The sequence below is a fragment of the Centrocercus urophasianus genome, unplaced genomic scaffold, assembly GCF_019232065.1.
Source record: "Centrocercus urophasianus isolate 14NV4802_14NV808 unplaced genomic scaffold, USGS_Curo_1.0 seq_13, whole genome shotgun sequence".
Classification (NCBI taxonomy): Eukaryota; Metazoa; Chordata; class Aves; order Galliformes; family Phasianidae; genus Centrocercus; species Centrocercus urophasianus.
In genome coordinates, this window is record NW_024884475.1 from 51,589,341 (window position 1) to 51,612,983 (window position 23,643).

At 38.1% G+C, this 23,643-nt stretch overlaps 1 protein-coding gene across 4 annotated transcripts in view; it reads left to right on the forward strand.

Moving 5' to 3' along the window:
* Window positions 1–23,466, forward strand: part of SGMS2 (sphingomyelin synthase 2) — a 34,712-nt gene extending 11,246 nt beyond the window's left edge. For 2 of the 4 annotated variants that reach the window (XM_042812103.1, XM_042812099.1), the window contains exons 2-6: window positions 11,307–11,967; window positions 12,721–12,838; window positions 13,664–13,817; window positions 16,337–16,503; window positions 17,319–23,466. In XM_042812103.1, the coding sequence (XP_042668037.1) occupies window positions 11,513–11,967; window positions 12,721–12,838; window positions 13,664–13,817; window positions 16,337–16,503; window positions 17,319–17,522 (1,098 nt within the window). In that variant the 5' untranslated portion in view covers window positions 11,307–11,512 and the 3' untranslated portion in view covers window positions 17,523–23,466. Of the gene's footprint in view, window positions 1–4,361; window positions 4,460–11,306; window positions 11,968–12,720; window positions 12,839–13,663; window positions 13,818–16,336; window positions 16,504–17,318 lie in introns of those variants that run through there. The other 2 variants (XM_042812102.1, XM_042812101.1) reach the window with 2 other exon arrangements.
* The last annotated feature ends 177 nt before the right edge of the window (window positions 23,467–23,643 follow it).

Here is a 23,643-nt window from a genome sequence, read left to right on the forward strand (position 1 = left end):
AAAAGTAACTTAGGATCAACTGTCTTTATATGGAAATAGAAATGCATTTCATGCCGTTCAAAATTGATGTTGACCTGCGGCATGAGTTCCAGCTGCATGGCCCAGTCTTCCTGGAGGAACTCACTTCAGTTATTACTGCTGCTTTGAGGGAGCAGCATAATGTAGGGTGGAATTTATTAGTATTGCAGGGTGGTTTCTGCTTGCAATTAGATGAAAGATGCCCGTGTGGATGACAGCTTGTATGGCAAGTCCTGAAGAATCCCATGCCTTTATCTTGTCTTGATAAAAACAATTTTAAGAGATCACATGAGCTGTGATTAGTGTAGAATGCTTTACGCTGTTGTCTTAGGCTGCCCCAGCTGTTGCCAATGTGTTAAAACAGCTCTGAGGTATTAGGGTGGTAGTTAAATGTGCATGGGTCTCTCTTCCTAATTTTGTTAGAGCTCTTGTTTCCTTTGCAATACCATAATTGCTAGTGTGAAGATGATAATTTGTCTGTCGTGCACTGTGGTTGGTATTCAGGTATCTGATACTGTCCTTGCCAGGTTGTTTTACAGTTACATAACTGGAGCACTAAAGATGAAATTGAAAATCTAGCAACAGCTTCAAATAGTGACTGTCAGTCGAAGTTAGCTTGGCCCATGTTTTAGATCAAGTCTGTAAGAAGCACTTTATGCCCTTTGCTACCTCTGTGGAATGGGTGTGAATGCTGAAGGTTGCATTGGCATCCTTGATGGCAATGTTTGGGCAAACTATTATTCTCCATAAGGAGAGTAATGAAGAGCAGAAGCATGTGTGATGGCTCTGTCTGAAAAATGCTCACTCAGCAGCACTTGTTGCAGCAACTGATTTCAGTAGAGGCTTGGATCTACAAGCCCTTGTAAAGGCTCCTACCTTTTAAGGCCCAGACCAGTACAAGGGGTCTGGATTGATCTAGTGCTGTGTTGATGATATTCTGAAATATAAGCCATTACGGTGTCTAGCCTTCAGGTTCTTCTCTAGACAGTAATTCTCTTTTGTTATTGTTGATTTGTCCTAAGGTTATAAGGTTGGTCCCAAGCTAGTACTTGAACTGTCCTTGCTGATTAATGGTAGTCTCTTGCCATATCTGGGATGTTTGAAGACTCATGCAGAAGCATAGCAGAAATACCAATGTACATTCAGATATTTCTTCCCTCCTGAGAAGACTTGAGTTGGTAGATCAGAATAAAAATTGTTTTTTTCCTGTATATTGATCTTGCTCCAGTTGTGCTTTCTCTTAAGTGATTCAATTAGATCCGTTTGAACACTTAGCTCTTCCCCTTGTGACCTGTCATGCAGGTGAGATTCAGCACTAATTTCCTATATGCCATGGTTACTTGGCAGGTCTGCACAACATTGCTTGTCTTGATGAGTCCGTGAGCCTGGATATGGCCTACAGTTCTGTCAGCTGCAGCCCTGCCTTCTGCAGTGTGGGTGGCTTTCTTTTGGGAGGGGGGAGGTGGAGAGGGAGGAGAGAAAGAGCTGTTTACAGCTAATGTTTGTCACGTTGTAGTTGCTGCGTCTGTCCTGGCATGGAGTGGAATGCTTTAAAATGCTTTTTTGAATCACTTTGCTTAATATTTAGACAGAAGTTATAGAGCTCTACAACTTCACGTGAACACTTGTGGTTGGACCTGGAAATATAGTTGCGAATATGTTTTTTCTAAGTCTCCTCAAACACTTTGTTTGATCGGTCTCAGGGTCTTTATCCCCCTTTCACCTTGTGGGGAATCCATTGGAGAATCCAATGATGGCTTTCCCAGGGGCAGTGTAGAAGACTGGTACTCAGTGGTTTTCTTGCAGGAGTGAATTTAGTCCCGTGGATTTAGTAAATGAGAATTCAAGTGTAAACATCACTAACTTTTTTTTAAAAAGCTTTAAGAAGCTAGCTTCTCGCTCTCTGCTTAGACGATAAACCATGATGTGGAATACGAGCCTTGTGAGTAGCTAGACACAGATTTCCTTGCTGCAGTGTTGTTCAGTGCTGGCTTGTGGAATGCTAGAGGATAGGAAATGCTTCTTATCAAAGGCTGCAGTTTGGCAGGGAATAATGGAGAGAGGCTTGTATTATTCTTAGGCAAATAATAGCTCTGTGAGAAGCAATAAAAACACATTAGTAGTATTCTCAGCACCTCTCTTCCTGCCGTTAGGTGCCTCATATGGGGGCAGCAAAGCTGGTAAAAGGTTTCAGAAAGCATTTCAGTGATGCTTGTGTTAACTTCCTCCTGCTGCCCCGCTGTTACCATCCACTAGCACTATTTAACAGTGCTCTCCGGTGTTGTGGGGAGATGCCGTGACAGCCATAGGAACAGATAGTTCTAAGGAAATGCATGTTCTGTTCATGAATCCGTGGAAAAATTCAAAAATGAAGAAGGAAGTGTTGAAGTGCATAATACTTAAGTGCTGTCTTCCATGACTAACTCAGAACTAAAAGGAAATATTTTTTCTTGTCAGCATAATGCGGAAAGTATTTTCTTCTATTAATAGAGAATCTTGAGCTAATGGAACAGTTAAACAAGTTTGAGGAAGACCATGGGATTGCGTTGGAAATTTGCATCACAATGACTTCGAACTGTATGGTGTTGTTTAAATTTGATGAGTAGCATTTGTTGCGGGGGAAAGCAGTTATGTATAGGAAACTTGATATAATTACAGTTAAGACAAACTGAAAAAAAACTGTCAAGATTCTGTGCTGGTGCACTAATCTCCACAAACATCTGTGTGTATTGTACATGGTGTTCGTTATTCAGTAGCCTTAACATATCTGGTTTTATTTCTGAAAGATAATGGCAAGGAAAGCTGTGAACAAAAAATCAGAACATGTGATGGTGGGCAAACCAATATCTGATGTGTCAAGTGGATGTACACTGGGGTGCCTCAGCCTATGAGCAAACAGTTTGAAAAAGAGCTGTGAGTGTTCCCATCTCAGTTCTACTGGGGGTGTTGGCTGCAGTGCAGGAGCCTCGTGCTGTGGATGGCAGGTGAGGTGGTGGCAAGATGAGAAGTTGGAAGGGAAGACAGAAATGGGGAGCAGGTCATGTTTCATCAACAGTTTCAGCCAATCTCCATGTTTACTGTCAGTGACAGGGGATATATTGCGTACGTCATCGTTTCAGCTAATGCTCGTGAAGCTTTCTGGGCAGCTGGGCCAGAGCTGATCGAGCTGAAAGCTATTTAAGATTTGGGAGGGGTAGAGGTGTTCAGACTATTTGGAGACTCCTTCCTGATCTGTTTGACAGCGTGTGGACTGGTAGAGTATCGTTTGTGTGGGGTTAAACATCAGTCAGGATGCATGCACAGAATAGCCTCAGGTGGGGAAGGAAAACCAAGGGGGAGAGATTGTATTTGAAAAGGGATGTTTTTCACTGCTTGAGCCTTTAAACACAAGTGCTGCTCCAGGGCAGAGATGTGTGGTTTGTAATGTGGGGCATGAAACTGATGTGACATTTTTGTAATGCGAAACTTGTGGTACAGTGATAATCGGTTCTAAATGTGCCTTGTGTAACAGACTGAGTTAACATCTCCAGCGCTCAACAAGATAAGGAGATGTTAGGATCCATTGCCTGCAGGAGCATCAGTGAGTGCCTGAAGCGTTGTGGTTACCCGGTGAAGGCCAGTTAGCACCTTTCTGGGGCCAGCTTACAGTGAGGGGAGGGGAGAGCACAGGAGTAGCTCCCCATCCCCCTGTTCTGGAAGATCCTAGAATGACAAACTGAACACATGCAGCCTGGAAGGTGCTGGAGCAATGAGCTGAGCATATATGAACCAGCTGTAAAAGGCACAGACGGAAGGAGCTGTGCACTTGCCCACCGTCAGAGCAAGGGAGCCTCTGCTTGGCTTTGTTTCTGGGTAACATCATTCAGAGTTGCCATCTGACTTGTTTTTGGACACAAATCCTCTTACTTAGCAGTTGTTGCTATGCTTCTATTTGGGAGTAGCATGGGGAGGAAAAACTTAACAGGTGTTATGATTAATAATTGCCTAAATACTTCTAGGATGTGTCACCAATAAACTTACTGGAAACGTGTGGTATCCTTTCTAACTGCCTGCTGACCAATAAGCTGCACCAGAGTTGCCAAAGCACACATGAGTCAGTGCTATTCCTCACCTCTGTGTGCTGATGGTGGTGACTAACCTCCTGTCTAACTTTCATTGTGAGGCACAACCTTTGCCCTCTGTAACTGGGTGGAGGATTTTAGAGAACAGTGAAGCATTGCTGCCTCCCCTGCCGCTCCCTGCTCTTGGTGGTGGTAATCTGCAGCTTTCCCTTGATCTGTAGAGGGTGTGGGATGTCAAATGTGCTGCTATCAATTTTTTTTATCCCTTTGTTTTGAGAAGAGTCTCTTCTTTGGGCAGTGATTTCTGATCAGTGTCTGGAAGCTACAGCAAAACAAAAATGATCAGCACGGGAAAGGCTCAGACAGCAAACTGCGTGCATGTAAGTCTGATCCCCAGCTGCATTTTGGCACTTCTCTGAGTTATTTTTGCTTGTTAAGACTGACAGTGCAATGACTTCCACTGTTTATAGGATGTTCATTGTATTTTTTTTCTTGTGGGGGAAAAAAGAATACAACCCCAGTGTCTCTTTGCAGTATTACAAAATACACCGTGATAGAGTTGTGTGTTTTTTTTTTTGTTTTTTGCCTCTACTTAAAAACAGCTGATTGGGAGCTTAAGTAACAATTCAGCTTAGTACATATAATGTCTGGAAGTGCTTATTGAAGGATACTGCACTTTTGAGATGCAGATATGATCTTTTGGAGTCAGGGGACCAAACAGCTGAAGATTCTGAAGATGACTTGAAATGATAAAGGCAAACAGGAGGAGCTCCAAGATAACATTCTTTGTTCAGGTGGCTGCTGGGTTACTGCTTGAACAATCCTAATCCTAAGGGAAAATTTATTCACATACAAATATGTATAAAATCTATGTCTTCATATTCTTCTGGGGAGATGGTGTTTTAGAAACCTGACCCTAACTATCGCTATAGATAGTATACATCAGGAAAATCAGAACTACTATCCTTCCTACTGTTAAGAGGTATAAAGATTGTACAAATGAATAACCAGTGATTTTTGAAGCTTTTAAGTACTCAGTCTCAGTGTACTCAAATGAAGAAATGGTAACTTCTGTAGCACATTTACTGTTCTGAAATGATGGAATTGCAAAGGATGCCTGGTCAAAAACCCCTCCCTTCTAAGAGGTAGGGACCATCTACTCAGTTTCTATTACTGAAAATAGCTTTATACAGCAGAAGTAGTTAGTGCTTTCTAACAAATTCAAATGTTATTGCAAGTGGCAGTACACTGATCTGTTCTGAGAGCATTTAAATGAGCAATACTTCTGTAATCCAGATTTTACTCGTGCTTCTTGAGCAGCATATCAGTGAGAACTGTTGGCAGCCTATTAGAGAAGGTAGATACACTTGTAACTTTGTCTAATTGCAGGTTTTTTTTTTTTATTCATTTGTGCAATGTAAGCACATGAATTATGCATCTGAAATATGGATGTGGCTCTGGAAATACTTTTGCTGCAGGGGAGATGATACATAATGGGCACATCTGTTAAACTCAGTCCTGTTTTTTACACCTCAGATCTAAGTTACTTTTTAATGTACAGTGTGAGTAAATGTACAGGATGGAGGAAGTGATTCTCTAAAAAGCTGAGACTTGAAATGTCGAGAAATAAATCTTTATTTACTACTGTCAAAGTAGCAGAGTACCCAGCTTCTTTTTATGGTATCAAAAGTAGTCCTGAAAACTTTGTCTGAAGAAAAATACAAACTAGCTAAATGTTGTTTCTGCTAATAGCTTTCTCTCATACTATTGCCAGCTGCATAACTTATTTCTGCATTACATGATTTCCAGGCTTTTTACTGCAACTGCCAAATGCAACAACATATTACAGCCGTATCAAGTATTTGAGCAAAACCTAATAAATGAACGAAGGTTAAAAATATTTCTGCGTAGAAACATTGTCCATCTGTGTGTGATTGTGTGTATCTTTCATGTTGGAATAGATCGGTCTTATTTTACGTGCTCTTGTTCAATGTGAGTGATCGTATTTGAACAGCCTGTCAAGAGCTGCTTGGTTGGAGGTGCTATTGAAACTGGCTCGTTGGTCCTTGATAAATTCTAGGACTTAAAAAATTTTGGATGCTTTCGAATTTCAAAATATTGAGTGAGACTCAGCAAATGTGAGTTAGCTTTATGTAAAAAAAAAAATGACCTTGGTGTGAAAATTGAGTGACTAAGAACCTAAATAAAATTGCTTGGTGTTAAGCTCTATCATGAAGAGCAAATCTAGACATGCTGTCTTGTACTCCCAGTTACTTATCTCCATTTGACTATCAGTCAAGAGAAAACACAAGAACTAAAGGGGTTTGTACAGAAGCAAATAGAAGCTCAGGAAAAACCATTAAGAATGCGTTGCATCTTTTGCACTTTTTCTTGCATCTTTTTCACTTTTGAATTTTTCCTGAAATACGTAGTTCACTTCTGCAATCAGTACTATTTTGTAATATTGCTGGTTGAAAAGCTCTGCTCCTTGGTGAATCCTTGGATGCTTAGAAAATACTGAATTGGCTTCCAAAAAAAATGTTGTTTCTAAAACCTGGGGGTGTATCTGTTGTAGGAATTTTGCTTATCCCTAGAGGTAACTTGGCTGGCTTTGTGCAAGTCCTCGTCTTGGTTTCTGCCCTATGTCCTCTCCCACTCCTGTGAACATTCAGTAGGTTAATGTAGTTTAAGTTCTATTCCCCTTCCAAACCCTGGATATTTGGCAGTGGGTCATGTCTGAGCGTTGCTACCCAATAATGAAGGAGTCTAAAGCCTACTCCTAACAGTCTGTGTCACCTCCTATCTTTTGATTTAGGGGCATTGCAGGTTGCACAAAAGAAATAGGATATTTCACATGAATGTAAGGACAGTGTGGAAACTCCAAGGAATAAATGCCTTGCAGGTGCATAGGTAGGGATCTGTGTGTGTCGGTTTTGGTTTTCTTGGTTTTGGCTGGAAAAACTTGCGTGCATTTGGAGAGTAGTTTTCACAGCCTGAATCAGAGGATGATTAGCCTTATGTCTGTCACTTTTCTGGGTAGTCAACTTGGCAACAAGGAAGTAGAAGCTTCAGACAAGGCTGGTGTTTTTGTTTTTAGTTTTTTTAATTAGTAAGATAAATAAGCATTATTTGAAAATATGAGAAAAATAGACTGAGTCCCAATGAGGGAAGAAAAGCCTTTGACTTCCTGCAGCTCAAATGTTATAGTACCCTGAAGCTTTATTCTGAGTTCACAGTATGCTCTTAGCTTGAAATAATTTTGATGAGACATCAGGAATGGTAGATCGATATGCCTTGCAATCCTCTGAAAGTACCAGAAAGGAACATTGCTTTGTCTGTAAGCTGTAGGTATAACAGCTTTTAATAAGTTAATATAAAAGCCTGAATGTCATTCTGCTTCTGTGTTGCTAGGTTATTGTTTGTTTGGATTTTCTTTGGCCTTTAGGACTGAATTGTTTACAATTCTAAAGCATAAAACATCTGGGCATCTCTGCTACTGGCTCACTTACATATACAAAAATCTTCTGGAAGTTCTCAGTATTTACATTGGGCTAAAGATGCATGCATTTCAAAAAGAGTTCTGATTTTAAAGTGTCTACGAGCCCATGAAGAACTGAGCAGAGTCTGAAGTCTTGACTCTCAGTCTTGATTATGATCCTGTTCCATGAAAGTCTACGACATAAAAACTGGGGCTCTTGTCCATCTGATGCATTATCAGTCTAAGAGAAAGCTTCTTTTTATTTCAGTATGTTCTCATTGCAGTATGATTGTTCAGGAATAGAAAAAATAATTTGAAAGAAGAAAAAAACAATGGTACAGTTCAGGGAATGAAATTAAGTGCTTTCTAAGGCCATTGGTATTTTACAATGGATTTTAAAGGAACTCTTGAGCTTTGCTTCTCTCTGGATTTTTTTTACTTCTGTTTAGAGGGGAAAAACCTAATTTGGTGAAGAAATGGGAAACAAAAATTCCTGTGCATGATGTTGTGCAGAATCAAGTGCAAGGTGGAGCAAGCTCCTAAGTGGGAGAAAAGATGAGAACAAACCACAAGTGTGACATAAATAGAAACGTTTTTATCAGCGTCATCTTCTCTGTGTAATGCTGATTTCAGTGTCAGATGACAAGAATGTTAAGTGTTTTCAAAAACATGAAGGCCAACAAAAAAATGGAGTGGATTGTAGGCAATAGTATTATTCCCTGAGTCTCAGCCGTGTACCATAGCATCATGTTCAGCTACTTCCAGTGCTGAAAGCTGCTTCAAGAAGTTAAACTTGAAAGAGGATACAAATCAGACCCTTGGTTGTTTGGCAGCGGGTCTGAGATATTTTGAGGTTGCCTTTATCTTCCCTTTCAGTTAAGTAGAACAGATGGTTCTTTTTAAAAATTCCTCAGGCCTTTTCCAAAATGCATGTCATTTACTACAAGGACTTGATTAGTAGTTTTCCCTCTAGAGGAAGTGGAGTGGAATTGCAGATGTGTGTGCTGTAGCTCAGCCCTTGGTCTGCATGAGAACCTCTTGAATGTTGCATTACCGTTCTACCACGGAATCTTAATGCACCACAAGCATTAGGAGGAATTGTGAGACAGGTTGAACAAGAACGTGTAAGCATCTGAGTGCTACCTGCTTGTGCACCTGAGGGAAGAGCAGGAAGAACTGGGGCGTGGGCTTCAAGGTGTGTGACTGCAGCATACAGCTGGGCGCAGGGAAGCCAGTGGAGGTGCCACTTAACTCCTTTCACTCCTGTAGCTGAACAACTAAAGAGGTGCCTTGAAATAGCTGTAATGTTTTCTTAGTTGAGTCAGAAAGCCAGAAGAGTTGGGAAATGCTTTCAGTGCTAAGAACTTGGTGATTTAACTGTTAAACTGGCTTCCTCTGTTGTGGAATAACTTCTTAAATAAAGCTGTGAAGATGCGTCTTTAGTTTTGTTACTTTTCATTTTCTTTTCAGCACACAGAACGTAAGGCATATGTTCTTCTTTGATCTTCAGTGATCAGAAGGAATGTAGTTTGCAGTGATTTAGTGATCTCAGAAACAGTTATGTGAGATTAAGTGTTAGGAAACCAGAAGGATGCTTCATCAGTGTGATGTTTCATTAGTGTTTTTTTTTTTACATTGGAACTCTTGATGGGAAAACCTGGAACTGTGTGGCTTCTTTTGTTAAATAGCACTGATGTTGTATTTTGAGGGTTAAAATTGCTGTGTTGGTGTGTGTGGGAAAACATAGTCTTCTCATGCTTGTTGTATGGCTTTGGATTAGTACAATTAATACAAATGTGTGTTCATATTTTCGGATTGGGAGTATACAGTACTGCTGAGAAACACGTGCAGCTTCTTTCAGGAATCAGAAAGCAACAGTCAGCTTGTAGGGTTTCTTAAGTGAAGAGGCTTAAGCTGTTACTCTTCTACCTATAGAATACATTTTTCTATCAGTGCCGTATACGTCTCTTCTTAGTAAGAACAGTAAGCCTGGGAGAGTTCTGAGCTCTGCTCATTGAGATAAGAGTAAACGGTTTTGTGTTGCTCTTGAAGCAGAGGGAAAGGGTTTTTTCTCCCCATATCTGTTTTACGGGAATGTGAGACAAGTCATTGTTTAGGCTGTGGTGCTTACAGAAATCTAGAGGTGTGGATCAATATATTCCCATGTATATATCACAGTATTTTTGCTTAAATTCCAGAACTGGTTCTAGAACTGAACTGAAATAATACCTGTTGGGACAGAGTGTATAAAAGCTCATTTTCTGTTGCTGATCTTTGGGAGTTAGCCATGAGCAATGAAGCACCATTTCAAAGCTATTCAATTAAAGGGTAGATATGTAGGAGGTGAGCATAAAGAAACCTGCTATAGAGAAGCTTACTTGATGTGGACTTCTTTGCTTTTGAAATCAAATCTTGTTAAAATGGAGAAAGCAGACTGATAAACTTGAAATAGGCATTGAGTAGGCTGTTCTTCCCTTGACTACTCCAACTGGGTTTTATGTTTTTCACGGCAACTAATGAACATTCTGATTCATGTGAGCACACAATACTTTGATCTGAATAAACGTGCTCTGTTGACAGGCAGAATTGTAGTATGCCCTTGCTGATCTCCACCTACAGTGATCTTGTTCTCAAAAACTGGGTTTTCGACAGTCTGGAGATCATGCTTTGTTCTTTCCTTCCTTTCGGATGTTAATTCCTGGTTCCAAACACGTGAAAACTTGTATGAATCTTACTTTACTTGAGAGCAGTTAATGATCCCCTTCTTTCTTTAGGCAGTGAGAAATGCAACTAGATAGCATAATAATAATGCAATGGGATTTACATGCTGACTATGCTTAATACCTTTCCTTAAAACAAACAAACAAAAATTTTCCAGATAGTGTTGATTGTCCTTGCTATAGAGAGAGAAATCATTAAACAGGTTTTTCCTGAACAGTTTTCTCGTAAATCCTAGTCTGTGGTGGAGCAGTCAGGCTTGTCCGTATTAACAGAATCAGATTAAAATAAATGCTGTGCTGTAGTGGATCTTGCTACTTCTTCCTGTTCGGAACATAGTCTTAGACCCATTTTTAACTAAGTGAAGGACAAATAAAGATCAATTATTTTATTCTACGTAACGGTCTCTACAACAAAGTGCTTAATACAGAGGTATTTCTCAGTTTGCAGAAAAATCAGATGTTTAGTGGGTGCTACAACAGCTTTGAAGATGCACTGGGACTCTTCTGGTTGAAATAGTTATTCTGCGTCCCAGGAGACTTAGTGGAGCTATCCATTGAGTGAATTTTGTAGCTAATCGATCTTAAATACAGTAGTGCACTTCTGTTTTATTTCATCTGAACTAACATTGACTGATCTATATGGGTAAACCAAGGTATAATATAGAGTGAATCTATAATCCAAAAGGAGTAATTTTTGTATAAAAAAAAAAAAAAAGGCTTTTGAGTAATAACATTAAATATTTTTGCAAAAACAGATTCGCTTTAATTCTAACGAGTGAGTGGTGTTAATGAAAACGTGTTCATATTGTCTACTCAGAAAAAAGCCTGAATTCATAGTAGTGCCTAAACCAATCATACATCAAATTACTTGATAGGAATTGTTTTGAATTACTTTATAGTAACCACCTTTCTTTAGTTTGTTTTGACTGCATATGTAAAGCGATACAAATAAACATTTTTGAGATTTGTTGACTATCACATTAATTGTTCTGAAGGTTCTCAATAAATTTCTTTTTTTTCTGTTTGCAGGTAGTAGAGCTATAAGGGGGGGGGAAGACTTGTCTCCACAGCTTGCTTTACACTATCTTTTGGCACAATGGACACTTTGTAAGAGTTTTGCCAGTAATCAAAAATCATCTAGGAACAGGAACATTGGACTTCAAGGAGTAAGAGGCTTTAAGGAGCTCCTCAGAATCAGTCACTTACAAAACCTGGTTTAACCCTGCAGCCTGGGAATGAATACTATCGAGACCGCAAAACTTGAAGACCATATGGAGGGTCAAAACAATGACTCTGCTAATGGATACACACGCCCTACTCTCTCAGTCAGCGAGGAGAACAAAAATGGCAATAACAAACCGAAGGGCTTGTCGAATGGCTTGCGAAAATCTGCAAAGAAATATCCTGATTACATCCAGATTGCTATGCCTGCTGAATCCAGGAACAAATTCCCTCTGGAATGGTGGAAAACAGGCATTGCCTTTGTCTATGCTCTCTTCAACTTGATTTTAACAACTGTCATGATCACTGTGGTCCATGAGAGAGTACCTCCAAAAGAGCGGAGCCCTCCCTTGCCTGACAAATTTTTTGATTATATTGATCGTGTGACGTGGGCTTTTTCTGTATCAGAAATAAATGGAATGATACTAGTCGGACTGTGGATATTCCAATGGTTATTTCTTAGATATAAGTAAGTAGCTGTTTTTACCTGCTGTGTGCTTCCCAAACATTGCTTTCTCACATTTGATTTGGGTAAAAGAAATCTGTGGTGGAATCTGTAGCAATATTATAGAATAGAGCTGGCAGAAAATTGGCAGAGGGATGACTTAATTAGAAAATGTTTCAGTGTCCACATTGGATACAGAGATTTGGGTGTTTCCTGTTAGTTCTGTAGTGTCTACAATTTGAATTTGACACCTACATATGCTAGTCAAATTTACTTTGGATTTGAGTTTTCTAGAGTGTGATCATTGAAATTATAGTGTTTAAAGAGAGAAAATCATGGTGATGTGAGGTTGTTTGTTTTTTTTTTTTTAATCTGAGGAGAAAGCCATTATTTCCTACAGCTAAGCTAGAAGCTTTTTCCATTGTCGTCATTTGCTTAAGCTATAGATATTATAAACATATGTTTGACTTTAATATGTGAGATGAAGAAAGGTCACTGAGTCAAGGAGTATGGTACCTGATATCACACCTAAATTTGTTAGCTATAGTAGGATCCCTATGGTATCTTAATTTTTTAATATAGTAAAAATCAAGACTGAAACAGAAAAAAGATTTCTTAGTATTTGACATTTAGAGAACGGAGTAGGAGATAGAGCTGCTCTGAAATTCTAGTGACTTATCTAAACTAGATAAACTAGTGAAACTAGAGCTTCCTAGCTGCTATATGTATCATGTGTGTGACCTTTGAATAGAATCTTTTTTTCCCCTTCACTTTCAGATCAATTGTGGGACGCAGGTTTTTTTTTATAATAGGAACTTTGTACCTGTACCGCTGCATTACTATGTATGTTACCACCTTACCTGTGCCTGGAATGCATTTTCAGTGCGCGCCAAAGGTAGGAGCCTTTGCTGCTTAATTCTTAATCTTTACCTGAGTCCTTAAGGCTCATTAGAGCAAATACTAAAGCAGGTATTTCAGAGACCTTGGGAAGGATCTCATCAGTCTTGAGGTGTAGCATCATGCCTGTTCCATTTGGTTATTTCCAACTGGGACAACGTGACTTAACTCTTTCATCTGCTGTGTTTCTTTCTTATGATTCTCTATCTATTTGAAGATGCTTAATTTACATTTCACTGTTGTAGAGCTCCTCAAATGTTTCTCTCCAATAGCTTGCAAAATTACTTTGCCTGTAGCGTGCTTTATCAAGGGGTGGGAAGGGTAGAGACAGGGAAAGCTTATATGCCCTTTCAGCAAAAATATTTTGCTCCCTTTAAAAAAAGAGGGTTTAATAGAAAAATGAAAAACTTGGTAGTTGTTTTGTTTTTTTTTTTTTTTTTTTTTTTTTGTCCACATGAGTATTTTCTTTCTGGTTCTGAACGACCTGATTATCCCTGTTAGCTTTGTTGTTCTCAGAGTTGCCCTTAGGTGGTTAGGTGATACTGAATGTTTGCCTAACTTTTTTTTTTTTTTTTTTTTTGAAAATTAGAACTGATGGCAATTATTCAGATTTAGAGCAGGTTTTTTTTGTGTGTGTGTGTGTAAGTACTGAAGTAGTTGCTTCATTAGTAATTCTAAACTTAGTAAATTGAAGATGGGGGTGGGAGGAGAATGAAGATATTTGTCACTTCTTCCTAACTCCACATGTTGCTGAGGAAGAAGTTTATTCAAGTTACTTACTTTGTATCATAACTTTTCTTGTGTTCTTTTTCTGGTGATCTAGTTGAATGGAGATTCTCAGGCAAAGGTGCAGAGGATCCTGCGACTGATATCTGGTGGTGGTCTATCCATAACTGGATCTCACATCTTGTGTGGAGACTTCCTGTTCAGTGGTCACACTGTAGTACTGACACTGATCTACCTGTTCATCAAAGAGTGTAAGTTATGGCATATTTAAATAAATTCTCATTGTTTGCATCTGTTGTACTAAAAAGCATGTGATAAAAGTGCATGTAAAACTGTTGCCTTCTAGAATTTATCAGTCAACTGTACACAAACTGTACATTTACATGTGTGAAAACAAATTGTGACTTTGCAGAGTGAAAATGGAACAGAAGTGTAATAAGGCAGTATGGGCTTTAAGGGCTTAATTTGACCAAGACATTTGACTTGCAGCTTTATAAAAAGTGATTTTTTTTCTTTTAAGCAGGCTAGCATTTCATTGTTCATTGACAGGATATTCAAATTTTGGCTCAAAACATGATAGTTAAATATGCAAGCTAACCTTATTGAATGCTGGCTGGCTGCTGTGCTGGGGGTTTGAATGGTATTTTTGTGGCTTGATTACATGGTCACTGCACACTTGTACTACATCCAGAAGCAGTGTTCGTTCTTTAAGTGTACAGTAAGTTAATTATATCAAGCAGTGGAAAGCTGAAGGTTTGTGGGTTTTTTTTGTTTTTTTTGTTTTTTTTTTTGTTTTTTTGGGTTTTTTTTACTCCTTGGATGGCTTCTGCTAGAGTCTCTTCTTATACCTTTTCACTTGATAAGAGTTTGGCAAACACATAGGAGACATAATTGGGGTTACGACTTCCCTTTTTCTTGTGTAGTATTGTGAGATATGGAGAGTGTGAGCAATTATCTTTGCACACACAGCATTGATTCAGAGAACTGAGCACCTACTACTGAGTCTGATCTATGGTAAGTTGTACTTCTGTCCTAGGAGCTTGTCTGCTTATAAATGCAGTAGTAAAGAGTTTCCTCTCCAGTTTACATGTTACAAATTGCAATCTTTTCTTACTGTCATGCTCCGACCTGTGCAGGTCCTAGCTTGGATGATAATAATATGTCATTTTTACTGAAATATGATTAGCTAGCATCAGTTGAATTCCATACTTTATTAAAATGCTGAGGGAGAGACATTGCAGTATTATGCTATAAAAAAGCATGAATTAAGAAAAATACCTAAAAATACTAGTTTTACTACTGCAGTCTTGAAATCTGTGGATTCAAGATGGTTCTTAAACAGCAGTTTAAGATAAGAATAATCAAACTAATCAATTAGGCTTTCAAGTGAATGTTACTGGATGAATGGCATATGGAACTCGTTAAAAAAATCAGAACAGTATTGGGAAAATAGCCTAAGAATTGACCTGTTTTCTACTTTGTTTTGTGGATGTAATTGGAGCTGCATGCTGTTCCAATATGCTTGAGTGCAAGGAAGAATGCAGATGACTCAGTATTTAGGGTATAATTACTAGCTTTTATCATAACAGGTTGGAAGGCTAGTATCATGTGTCTTTGAAATGACCTCTGACTGCTGCCTCATTGCTAAGGATGTTTATCTGTGTAGTTGTCCTCTATAACTCGTGTTTGGTACATGCAGATGTATGAGAGATGCATAGCTTTCCTTATTTCTGTTTCCTGTATAATTAACAAAACGTGCTGAGTAGGATCTTAAGAAACAGATATGCTCTGAACTGCATTTTACTTACTGCATTTGTTTAAATTGCTTATTTTTTTGACATGACATGTGTCAGCAAAATATGCATTAAGTTTTTATTTCTAGTTCAGTTTGGGACTTTTTTTTTTTTTTTTTTTGCTCCATTCTTCCTTCCATCTTTTGCTCCTTCACTTTTTTTAAGTCACTGAGTTTAGCTTTGTAATGTTTAGAGGGATCTGAGAACTTAGTATTGTTGGCACATGCACGGAAGCAAATTCCTTCTGTAGGCACTGTTTTGCACAGGACTATCAAAGTGCTGCTGGATAGGTTTCAGATCAGTAGCTAGTCTGCTAGTATTGCGTAAAATTCAAGGCTGCCATTGGACCTCAAGGGGAGGGTTGACAAAACTTAGTACTGTGAGTGAAATGGAGCCTGTTAGGCTCTCAGAAGTTATGAGTGGTCATTGGAAAGACAAGATACTTTCCAATGGGTAGAGAAAGGGAGGGGGAGTTCGGCCATTAAGTGGCTTAAGTGCGTTTTGAAAAATAGCTTGTTTCACTTCTTATGCTTTCATTAAAAGTTAACTTTGCACACTGTGCTTCTCCATACGGTGTATTCTTTCAGAGTAGATATCTCAGTAAAGTAGCTAAAACTAAGAGTTAAAGTAAGGATGTATTTTTGATTTCCCTGTTTAATCTGTGATCTCTGCACAGTTTACCTTGATTCTAGATATTTGACTTGAATATACGTTACTTGAAGTATAGAAGACAGAAGCAGGACTAGAGTCAAAGTAGGCAAGCAAAATAAGAGTGTTTTTCTACAATTTGTGGGAAAGAGAGATGAAGCTAACTAGAGAACAAGTGATAGTGCATCTATTCATCCCCCGTCTGTGTTGTATGCTTTACTACTCAATAGTCTTTAATCATCTCTTCTCATTTTTCAGTTTACCCACTGAATTGCTGTAGTAATATGTATGTTTGCTTTTGTTCTCCCTTCATCTCCCTATTATTACAGATTCGCCACGTCATTTCTGGTGGTATCACTTAATTTGTTGGCTGATGAGTGCTGCTGGCATAATTTGTATTCTTGTTGCTCATGAACATTACACTGTAGATGTCATCATTGCTTACTATATCACTACACGACTCTTCTGGTGGTACCACTCGATGGCTAATGAAAAGGTGAGTGGCAAATATGTTCAGAATCAATGTATGCCATGCATTTGTTAATTCTACCCTGAGGCCAAAGTGAACTCCTAACTTTGAAGGAAAAATAGAGAGTCTGTATCGAAATTTAAACAAATTGGAAAAGGAGTTTGATTTTTTTTTTTTTTTTACTGTGATTTAAGTAAATATTTCATGCTCTAAGATATTTTTTTTTATCTGTAACTGTTAGTTTTTAAAAAGTGTTCTTGATATTCGGACAAAATGAAATTCCAAGAACAAAATGGTTTTTATGTTATTGCACTTGTGGATATGCAGTATAGCGCTTGATCATCTAAGCTTACGATAAACATTTCTTACCAACCTAAAATAGCTAGACCATAATTCCCATAGCAGCTGTACTGTAAGCATCACTAGAAGGTACATTTTTATAACCTTTTCAAGTAGGAATGTAGAATATCAGTTCTGAAGCCTTGTAATCTATTTTTCAACTATTAGTCATCAATGAAAACGTGACATGCTTGAAAGGATGCTCACTCAAAAAAGACTTGGGTGCTTTGTCTCCCTAAGCTACGTAGCATTAGAGTTGCCCTTTGTGTTAAAGATGCTGAGTTTGCAGTACATGCTTGTATTATGATGCATATCTTACCTGAGTATTCACTGCTTTTTTCAGAATAAATGCAGTGTATTCACATGTGTTTCTGCAAGGCAATGTGTCTTTGGAGATATGTACTCTAATGTAGATTTTTTTTGTTGCTGCTGTAGTACACAATAATCAATTAAACTTCTTGTCTCTGTGTCCTTTTCTTCCTTACCTGCTTCTGCCCATACAGACTCTAAAGGTTTCTTCGCAGACAAATTTTCTCTCTCGAGCTTGGTGGTATCCAATATTTTATTTCTTTGAGAAGAACGTGCAAGGATCTGTTCCTTGCAGCTTCTCCTGGCCAATATCGTGGCCTCCCAGCTGCTTCAAATCTTCATGCAAAAAGTATTCACGGGTTCAGAAAACGGGAGAAGACAATGAGAAATCTACCTGAAGAAAAGAAAAGCATCTGCTCTGTTTTTTACCAAAATATTAATGCTGTAACCAAAGTTCTCAAGAGGACTATATTGTAACTGAAGAAGTGGACCAAACGGCTGTGCAATTGATTGGAAATAAATTGTAGACATGTATATTGCCATTTCATATTATTTTGTGATCACATGGTGCAGTGTGATGTGCTAATAGAATGCACTGCTGATGGGATTTTTCCTTACAGAATATGGAGCAGGACTTTGCTTTACAAATGAGATAGAGGTGCCAAAGACCTTGTTAACACTGTCGTTGATAACTATCACTTGTCCCCAGAAGCACCCAAAAATCTCATCCTTAGAGTTCTGGAGTGTAAGGGCCAAAACATGCTAAAATATAGAAGCATGATATCGATGTATTGAAGTATACAAAAGAACGCACAGTTGTGGGAAGTGGTTTGTTGCATTATCCTTGCTAATGAAGGTAAGACCTTTGTGTGACTAGTACAGCTTGGAAGCAAGTCTTGACTTCTTTTTTTACATTCTGTGGATATGGCTATCTTATGACCCTAAAATACTGCTACCACTACCTTCAATATATTGTATGATGTACCAATTTTTACATTTTTATTAGCATTTTATATTTAAACTGTTGTGCTACCTGATGACTTTGCAAATTAGGAATAGCTGCTAACATCGGAGCTCAAGGAGCCTAGAACTTTATTTTTTAAAAAGGGCACAGTTTCCAAGTCTAAATCTTTAACTGCAGTTTGGCCTTGCATCTGTAGCTATACAGTGACTGTTGGTGTATGTATATGCATACGCACACAGAAGCACATGCTGATGTGTAGGAAGACATGTTAAACAAAACTACTTAACTGAAAAAGAGTGCTCATACTGTTCTTAATTCAGGCAAAAGTCCCATTGATCTCATCTGCTTGAAAGACCAGATCTGGAACGGGGCTGTATTTAAAATAAACTTTTAGTAGCTATTTCCTGTTGAAACTACATTGCAAGTTTGCTTGGGGGCCATAGTTCTGCATTTAATTTGGTTTTTCTACCTTTTGATGCATTTTTGTGATTTAATTAAAAAAAAAAAAAAAAAGCCAAGGTAAATGCCTACAACAGAAGCATTTCTACAGTTAATATGTAAAACCATTTGGGATTGCATTTCACTGTGGTATAACTCCAAGTGCAAATTCTTTCTTTTTTTGTCCTGGTTTCAGTTCAATTAGGATGGTTATATATGCATGTTGGCTGAGAATGTAAGAAACTACCAGTGTAAACGTGTAACACAGATGCTAATTAACAACTACCTGGTTCTTGTTGTTTTTCATTGCTTTGTATTGTTGAGAAAGCAAACTAGAAAACTAACATACTATCTTTACCAGTTCATTTCCGCAGTTAATTGTTTTTTTCCCAAGTCTTCAAGTTAAGCCTGATAGCAGAGCAAAAGCTGCATTAAGAGTTGAAATTATACTGGTATAAGGAAATAGTGTTTATTTTAAGTGTCTTGAATTGAGTGACAAGTATGAACATAGTTTACGAGAACTTGTTTTTAAAATAGTGCAGTTAAAGTATTAAAATGCAATACAGATTATTCAAATATAAATTTTGTTTTAGTTAAGGGGATCAATAACTAAGTTGTACATTAGAATGTTAATGTTCTTCTCAAATTTTTGTGCATTATCGAAGTACAATACAATAAAAACATGTTCCTTACAGTACATCCTTGGTAAAAACTTAGCTAAGGAAGACATTCTGCTCATGTTTGTTTGTTTGTTTTATTTTAAATAAGATGCTCACAGTTTTCAAATATGCCTCTAGAATTTGTGTGTGTAAACATGGCTGTGTTTTTGCTTGCTTCTGGCACAACTTGGGTAACTAAAAGGCTGGTATCAAAACACTTCCTTGGGAGTACAAATGAGTTACTTCAATGAGAGACTATACATTTCACAAGATGGTGTTATATCAGTGTAACTTCACAGAGCACGACATTTTCTGAAGCTGAATACTGGCTTTGATATGTTCAACTTAAGACAGCCTAGAAGTCATAAATGGATTTCACTGCTGTTACCTGTGCCTTGAAAATAACGTGAGGTAAAGCATTTCTGTAAGGAGCTTAAGCAGTGGTATTCATCTGGTGGCTGAATAATAAATACTTGAGTAGTGTAGATAACTAATTGCACAGCCACTGCTGTGGGATTTCTGTAGTGTATCTGCCAACTAGGATTTCTTCATGCGGGATTAGATGGGTTTTCCTGTTGCAGTGAGGGAAAACGTGGAAGAAGAAAAATGGAACAAAGTAAAATTTTGCTTTTGTTGGTAAGCGTGAGCTTTTCATTCTGCTGCTGAGTCTGATAGAAACTTCTGTTGTAATGCAGAAGAGAAGTAAATGACAACCCTAGCTCAAAGTACTTGATTCCTGTTCTAGCTCAGTTTCACTTTAGGTGCTTAACTTCACTGCACTGTATCAAATGCCTCCAAAAGGGTGTGTGCTTACTTTACAATTAAAAAAAAAATTCCTCTAATATCTTTATAGCTTGAAATTGTTCTTGCAAACATAGTGCAGATGTGCTTGAAGACTTTTTATGCCTATGTATATATGGTGATGAAGTAGGGTAAGTAATTACTTGATAGTGCTTAAGGCTGTAGTAGTCTATCCAATACAAAACAGCTGGTAAATAAAAGTTATTTTAAGAACTTGGAGATCATCACATATAGATTCTGTGAAGCAGAAAATAAGATTTCCTCTTAGGAGGGAAAAGGATTGCAGTGAGTGAAAACAGAAGAAGATTTGGATTATCTTAATGTACCAGACGCTTGACTATAAGCTTGTTTTGGGCTGTGAAGGCCCACTGTTTTTCGTTATGTCTTTATAAGTATCTTTCCTGGAGTTATGATGATCTCTTACAGATATCACGAGCTGCAGCTGTACTGTGACTAAATAAAATGTTCCTTCTCTCTACTGAAGAGCATCTACATGTTGAACTATGTAGGCACTTTAAAAACGAAACAAAAAGCTGCAGTTGTGCTTCTGTCATATCAGAATCATTTGAATGCTGTTGGGTGCTCTGCATTTATGAATCAAACTTCTGGGAATGCTTAACTTAAAAACCAGGATTTCTTAAATTCAAATACCGAGCTGGGATTTAAAAGGCTAACTCCAGTGTATCAAGAAATGAGCTGCTATGTGGTAGTGCTGCAGATGCCGATTTCCAAGAGAATGCGCCAGCCAGAAATGATGAGCACACTTGGAAGCACTTTAACCTGACATTTCTGTGTGCTTAGCGCTCCCGTGTGGAAGCACATGTTAATCATTGTTAGTCATTTTCCGTTGCTGTTTTCTTGGAAAGATAGCTGCAGCTGGGCTAGTAACAGAAAGCTGTGCTAAGCATTGCTATGAACTCTAGCATTGGTTTTCCTCCTTCCTCCCCATCCCCACTTTTTTTCTTTTTTTTTTTTTTTTAAGAGGGGAGGGAAAGACTTTAAAACGTTGGAAACCTTCAGGTAATTGAGAAACAAAGCCCTATTAGTAAAGACAGAACTAAGAGGGTATCTTAGGACACGAGAGAGAATTCTTTTAAGAGGATTTGGAGTAATCTCATTATCTGTTTCTTAAATCTGAATCTGTTCAAACTTTCACCCATTGTTAGTGTCTGGCTAGACAATGTATCCTGCAAAAGTCTGGTACCAGACGAAATCCCTTGTCCTGTTTCATTAGACATGAAGTATGATTTATGATTCTGAGATTAGATTCATTCATTTTCAGTGCAAGGTGAAGTCTTCCACTTCAGCTTGTGGGAAGGTTCCTTCAAGCTTTTTCTTACTAAAACTATCTTAAAGATTCAGAGGGTATAATCTTAAATACTTGCTCAGTATATTAGATGTGAGCAAATGCTTGGAACTGGTTTTCACTACTGGGTGACTTCAGAGGCGTAGAGCTCTGTGCTCATCTTTATTTTCCTTAGTGTTTTGAACTCAGCTAGGAGTCTCCTACAGATGCACAACACTAAAATGATCTGTGAGAGTAAACATTTCTTGTGTTCTAGATCAGGCACTAAAACTAGTGTGATTAAAGTTCAGTTTCTGGAGGGGGGAGAAAAAGAAGAATTTTGAAGAAAGTTACTTCTGCTGACCGTTATTCCAAATGGCTGTCACTGCTTAAGAATGCTTTAAAATATCTGTGTGCCACTGAAGTAATTTTGCTTGTACATTAAGCTTTTTCTGTTACTTTATGATGCTTCCCAGTGCAAGGTGTAATAGTGCCAAGATGCTGAGAATGGGCGCCAATGAAAAAAGAGAAAACTTAGGAAAAGGACTAAAAAGGGGAACTGCTGTAAAGACAGTTCTCATTCAACACTGTGTCTGAGCTGGTGTTATTTCAAGCATGTGAGCTGCGCTAGAAGTGAATGTGCCTGCATATTTTAGACTCTGTTAGAGGATAGCAGGAACGCTGAGAATACAATGGGGAATTTTATCTCCCCGCTTACTTGTAATTGCGTTGGTGAATTTTATGTGTATGGCATTTAAGCAGAATTTTGAAACTTCAACACATCTTGCACCTTGGGTAGAGTGTCAGGGCTTCTTTATTTCTGGTTTCGTTATTTTTAGTTGGTTTTACATTCCAATTTTTCATAGTTTGTGGCCATTCAAAATGGTGCTTAAGTGTAGCGTAGGCTGCCTTGTGCTTCTGTCTTCTGCTTCTGTTGCTTTCTAAGTAGCTTGATGCTGAGTAACATAATAGACATTTTAAGAAGGCTCCAAAATTAACAATAAAGCCAAAAGATATTGTTGTCAGACACACACCTGCACTACTCAAAATTACTTCCAGGTGCAAAATCTAACATCCTAGGGAGTGCTTGTTTCTTTGCGTCAGAAATCACTTGCATTGAGAAATTCTTGCTCTGTGAATGTTTTATGGATATATAGATATATTTTTCAATGTTCTGACTTAAGATAGCATGTTTCAGGTGTGATAAAGATGAGGTCTGGTTGTTTTGTTGAGATCAGGGTTGCAGCCAGAAGCCTGAAAGCAAGAGAAATAGTTTGCTGATGGCTGCAGTTCTTTCTGTTTCCATGTGACTTTGAGGAGAACTCCAGAGGCTTATGCAGGACATTCCTTTCAACTGCAATGTGGTTTTCATTCTCATCAACCAGCAGCTTTTCTGGCATCATTTTTTCCTAGGTTGAAAACAAGAGTGCCGTGGTTCGTGCATGCTAAGGAGCTAATGTATGGCCTTTTTCTTTCTTCCTTGCAGTTTTGGGGTTCGGTTCCGCAAATGCTGTACAGCGTAACATTTCTTTAACAAATGGTACTACTTTAGGCCTCGTGTGCTGTAGTTTTTACTGATAGTTGCCAGCTGGAGCTCCTTTTCTTGTGATTTATTCACAATTAGCAAGAGTTGGCTCTTAAACTGTAAAATGTTGAGAACATTATGATGCTTCCTAGCACGTCAACTATTTTTTGTTAAGTAGATGACAACTCAGTGTTGTAGTTTGCTGTACACCATGAGATACTGGTGTTGTGATTTGTAAGACATTGCAATCTATGTTCACTGTATATTTAAAAAAAAAAAAAATTACTGGCTGTAATTAAAAAAAAAAAAAAAGCAATAATGTAAGCAGCTTATAGCTTATATCATAAAAGGTGCTATCTGTCATGATCACTTGCATTGTTGACCATGAATTTGGTGAAAATGTCAAAGAAATTTGTTCTGTGCGGTTTGCTCACTTGGCACGAAGAAGTTGAAACTTTATGGTCAATGTACTAAAGAAATGAAATTCTTGGGACTACTTACATGACCACATTCATCTTTAAAAAAAAAAAATAATAATAAAATCAGAAACTATGTCCATCTATGGTGCTAATAATCTCAAAAATTACCAAGAGCTGGTATTCTCTTATTGCCCATGAACACTAAGCTGAGCTGTTTTGACACCTTTTTCAATAAAGCAATTTCTCTATATTTTAAGCTTGTTCTAAATGCTTTTTATAAAAATATGACCCTTTTCTATTTATTTTGTATGAAACCTACAAAAAATTGTTGTAAATATTTTAAATGCAGGAAGAAGGCAGGAGTGTGTAGGGTAAAGGTTAGTCTGAGATTGAATTTTCATAAGTGCTTAGGACAGCTATCCTTTGGA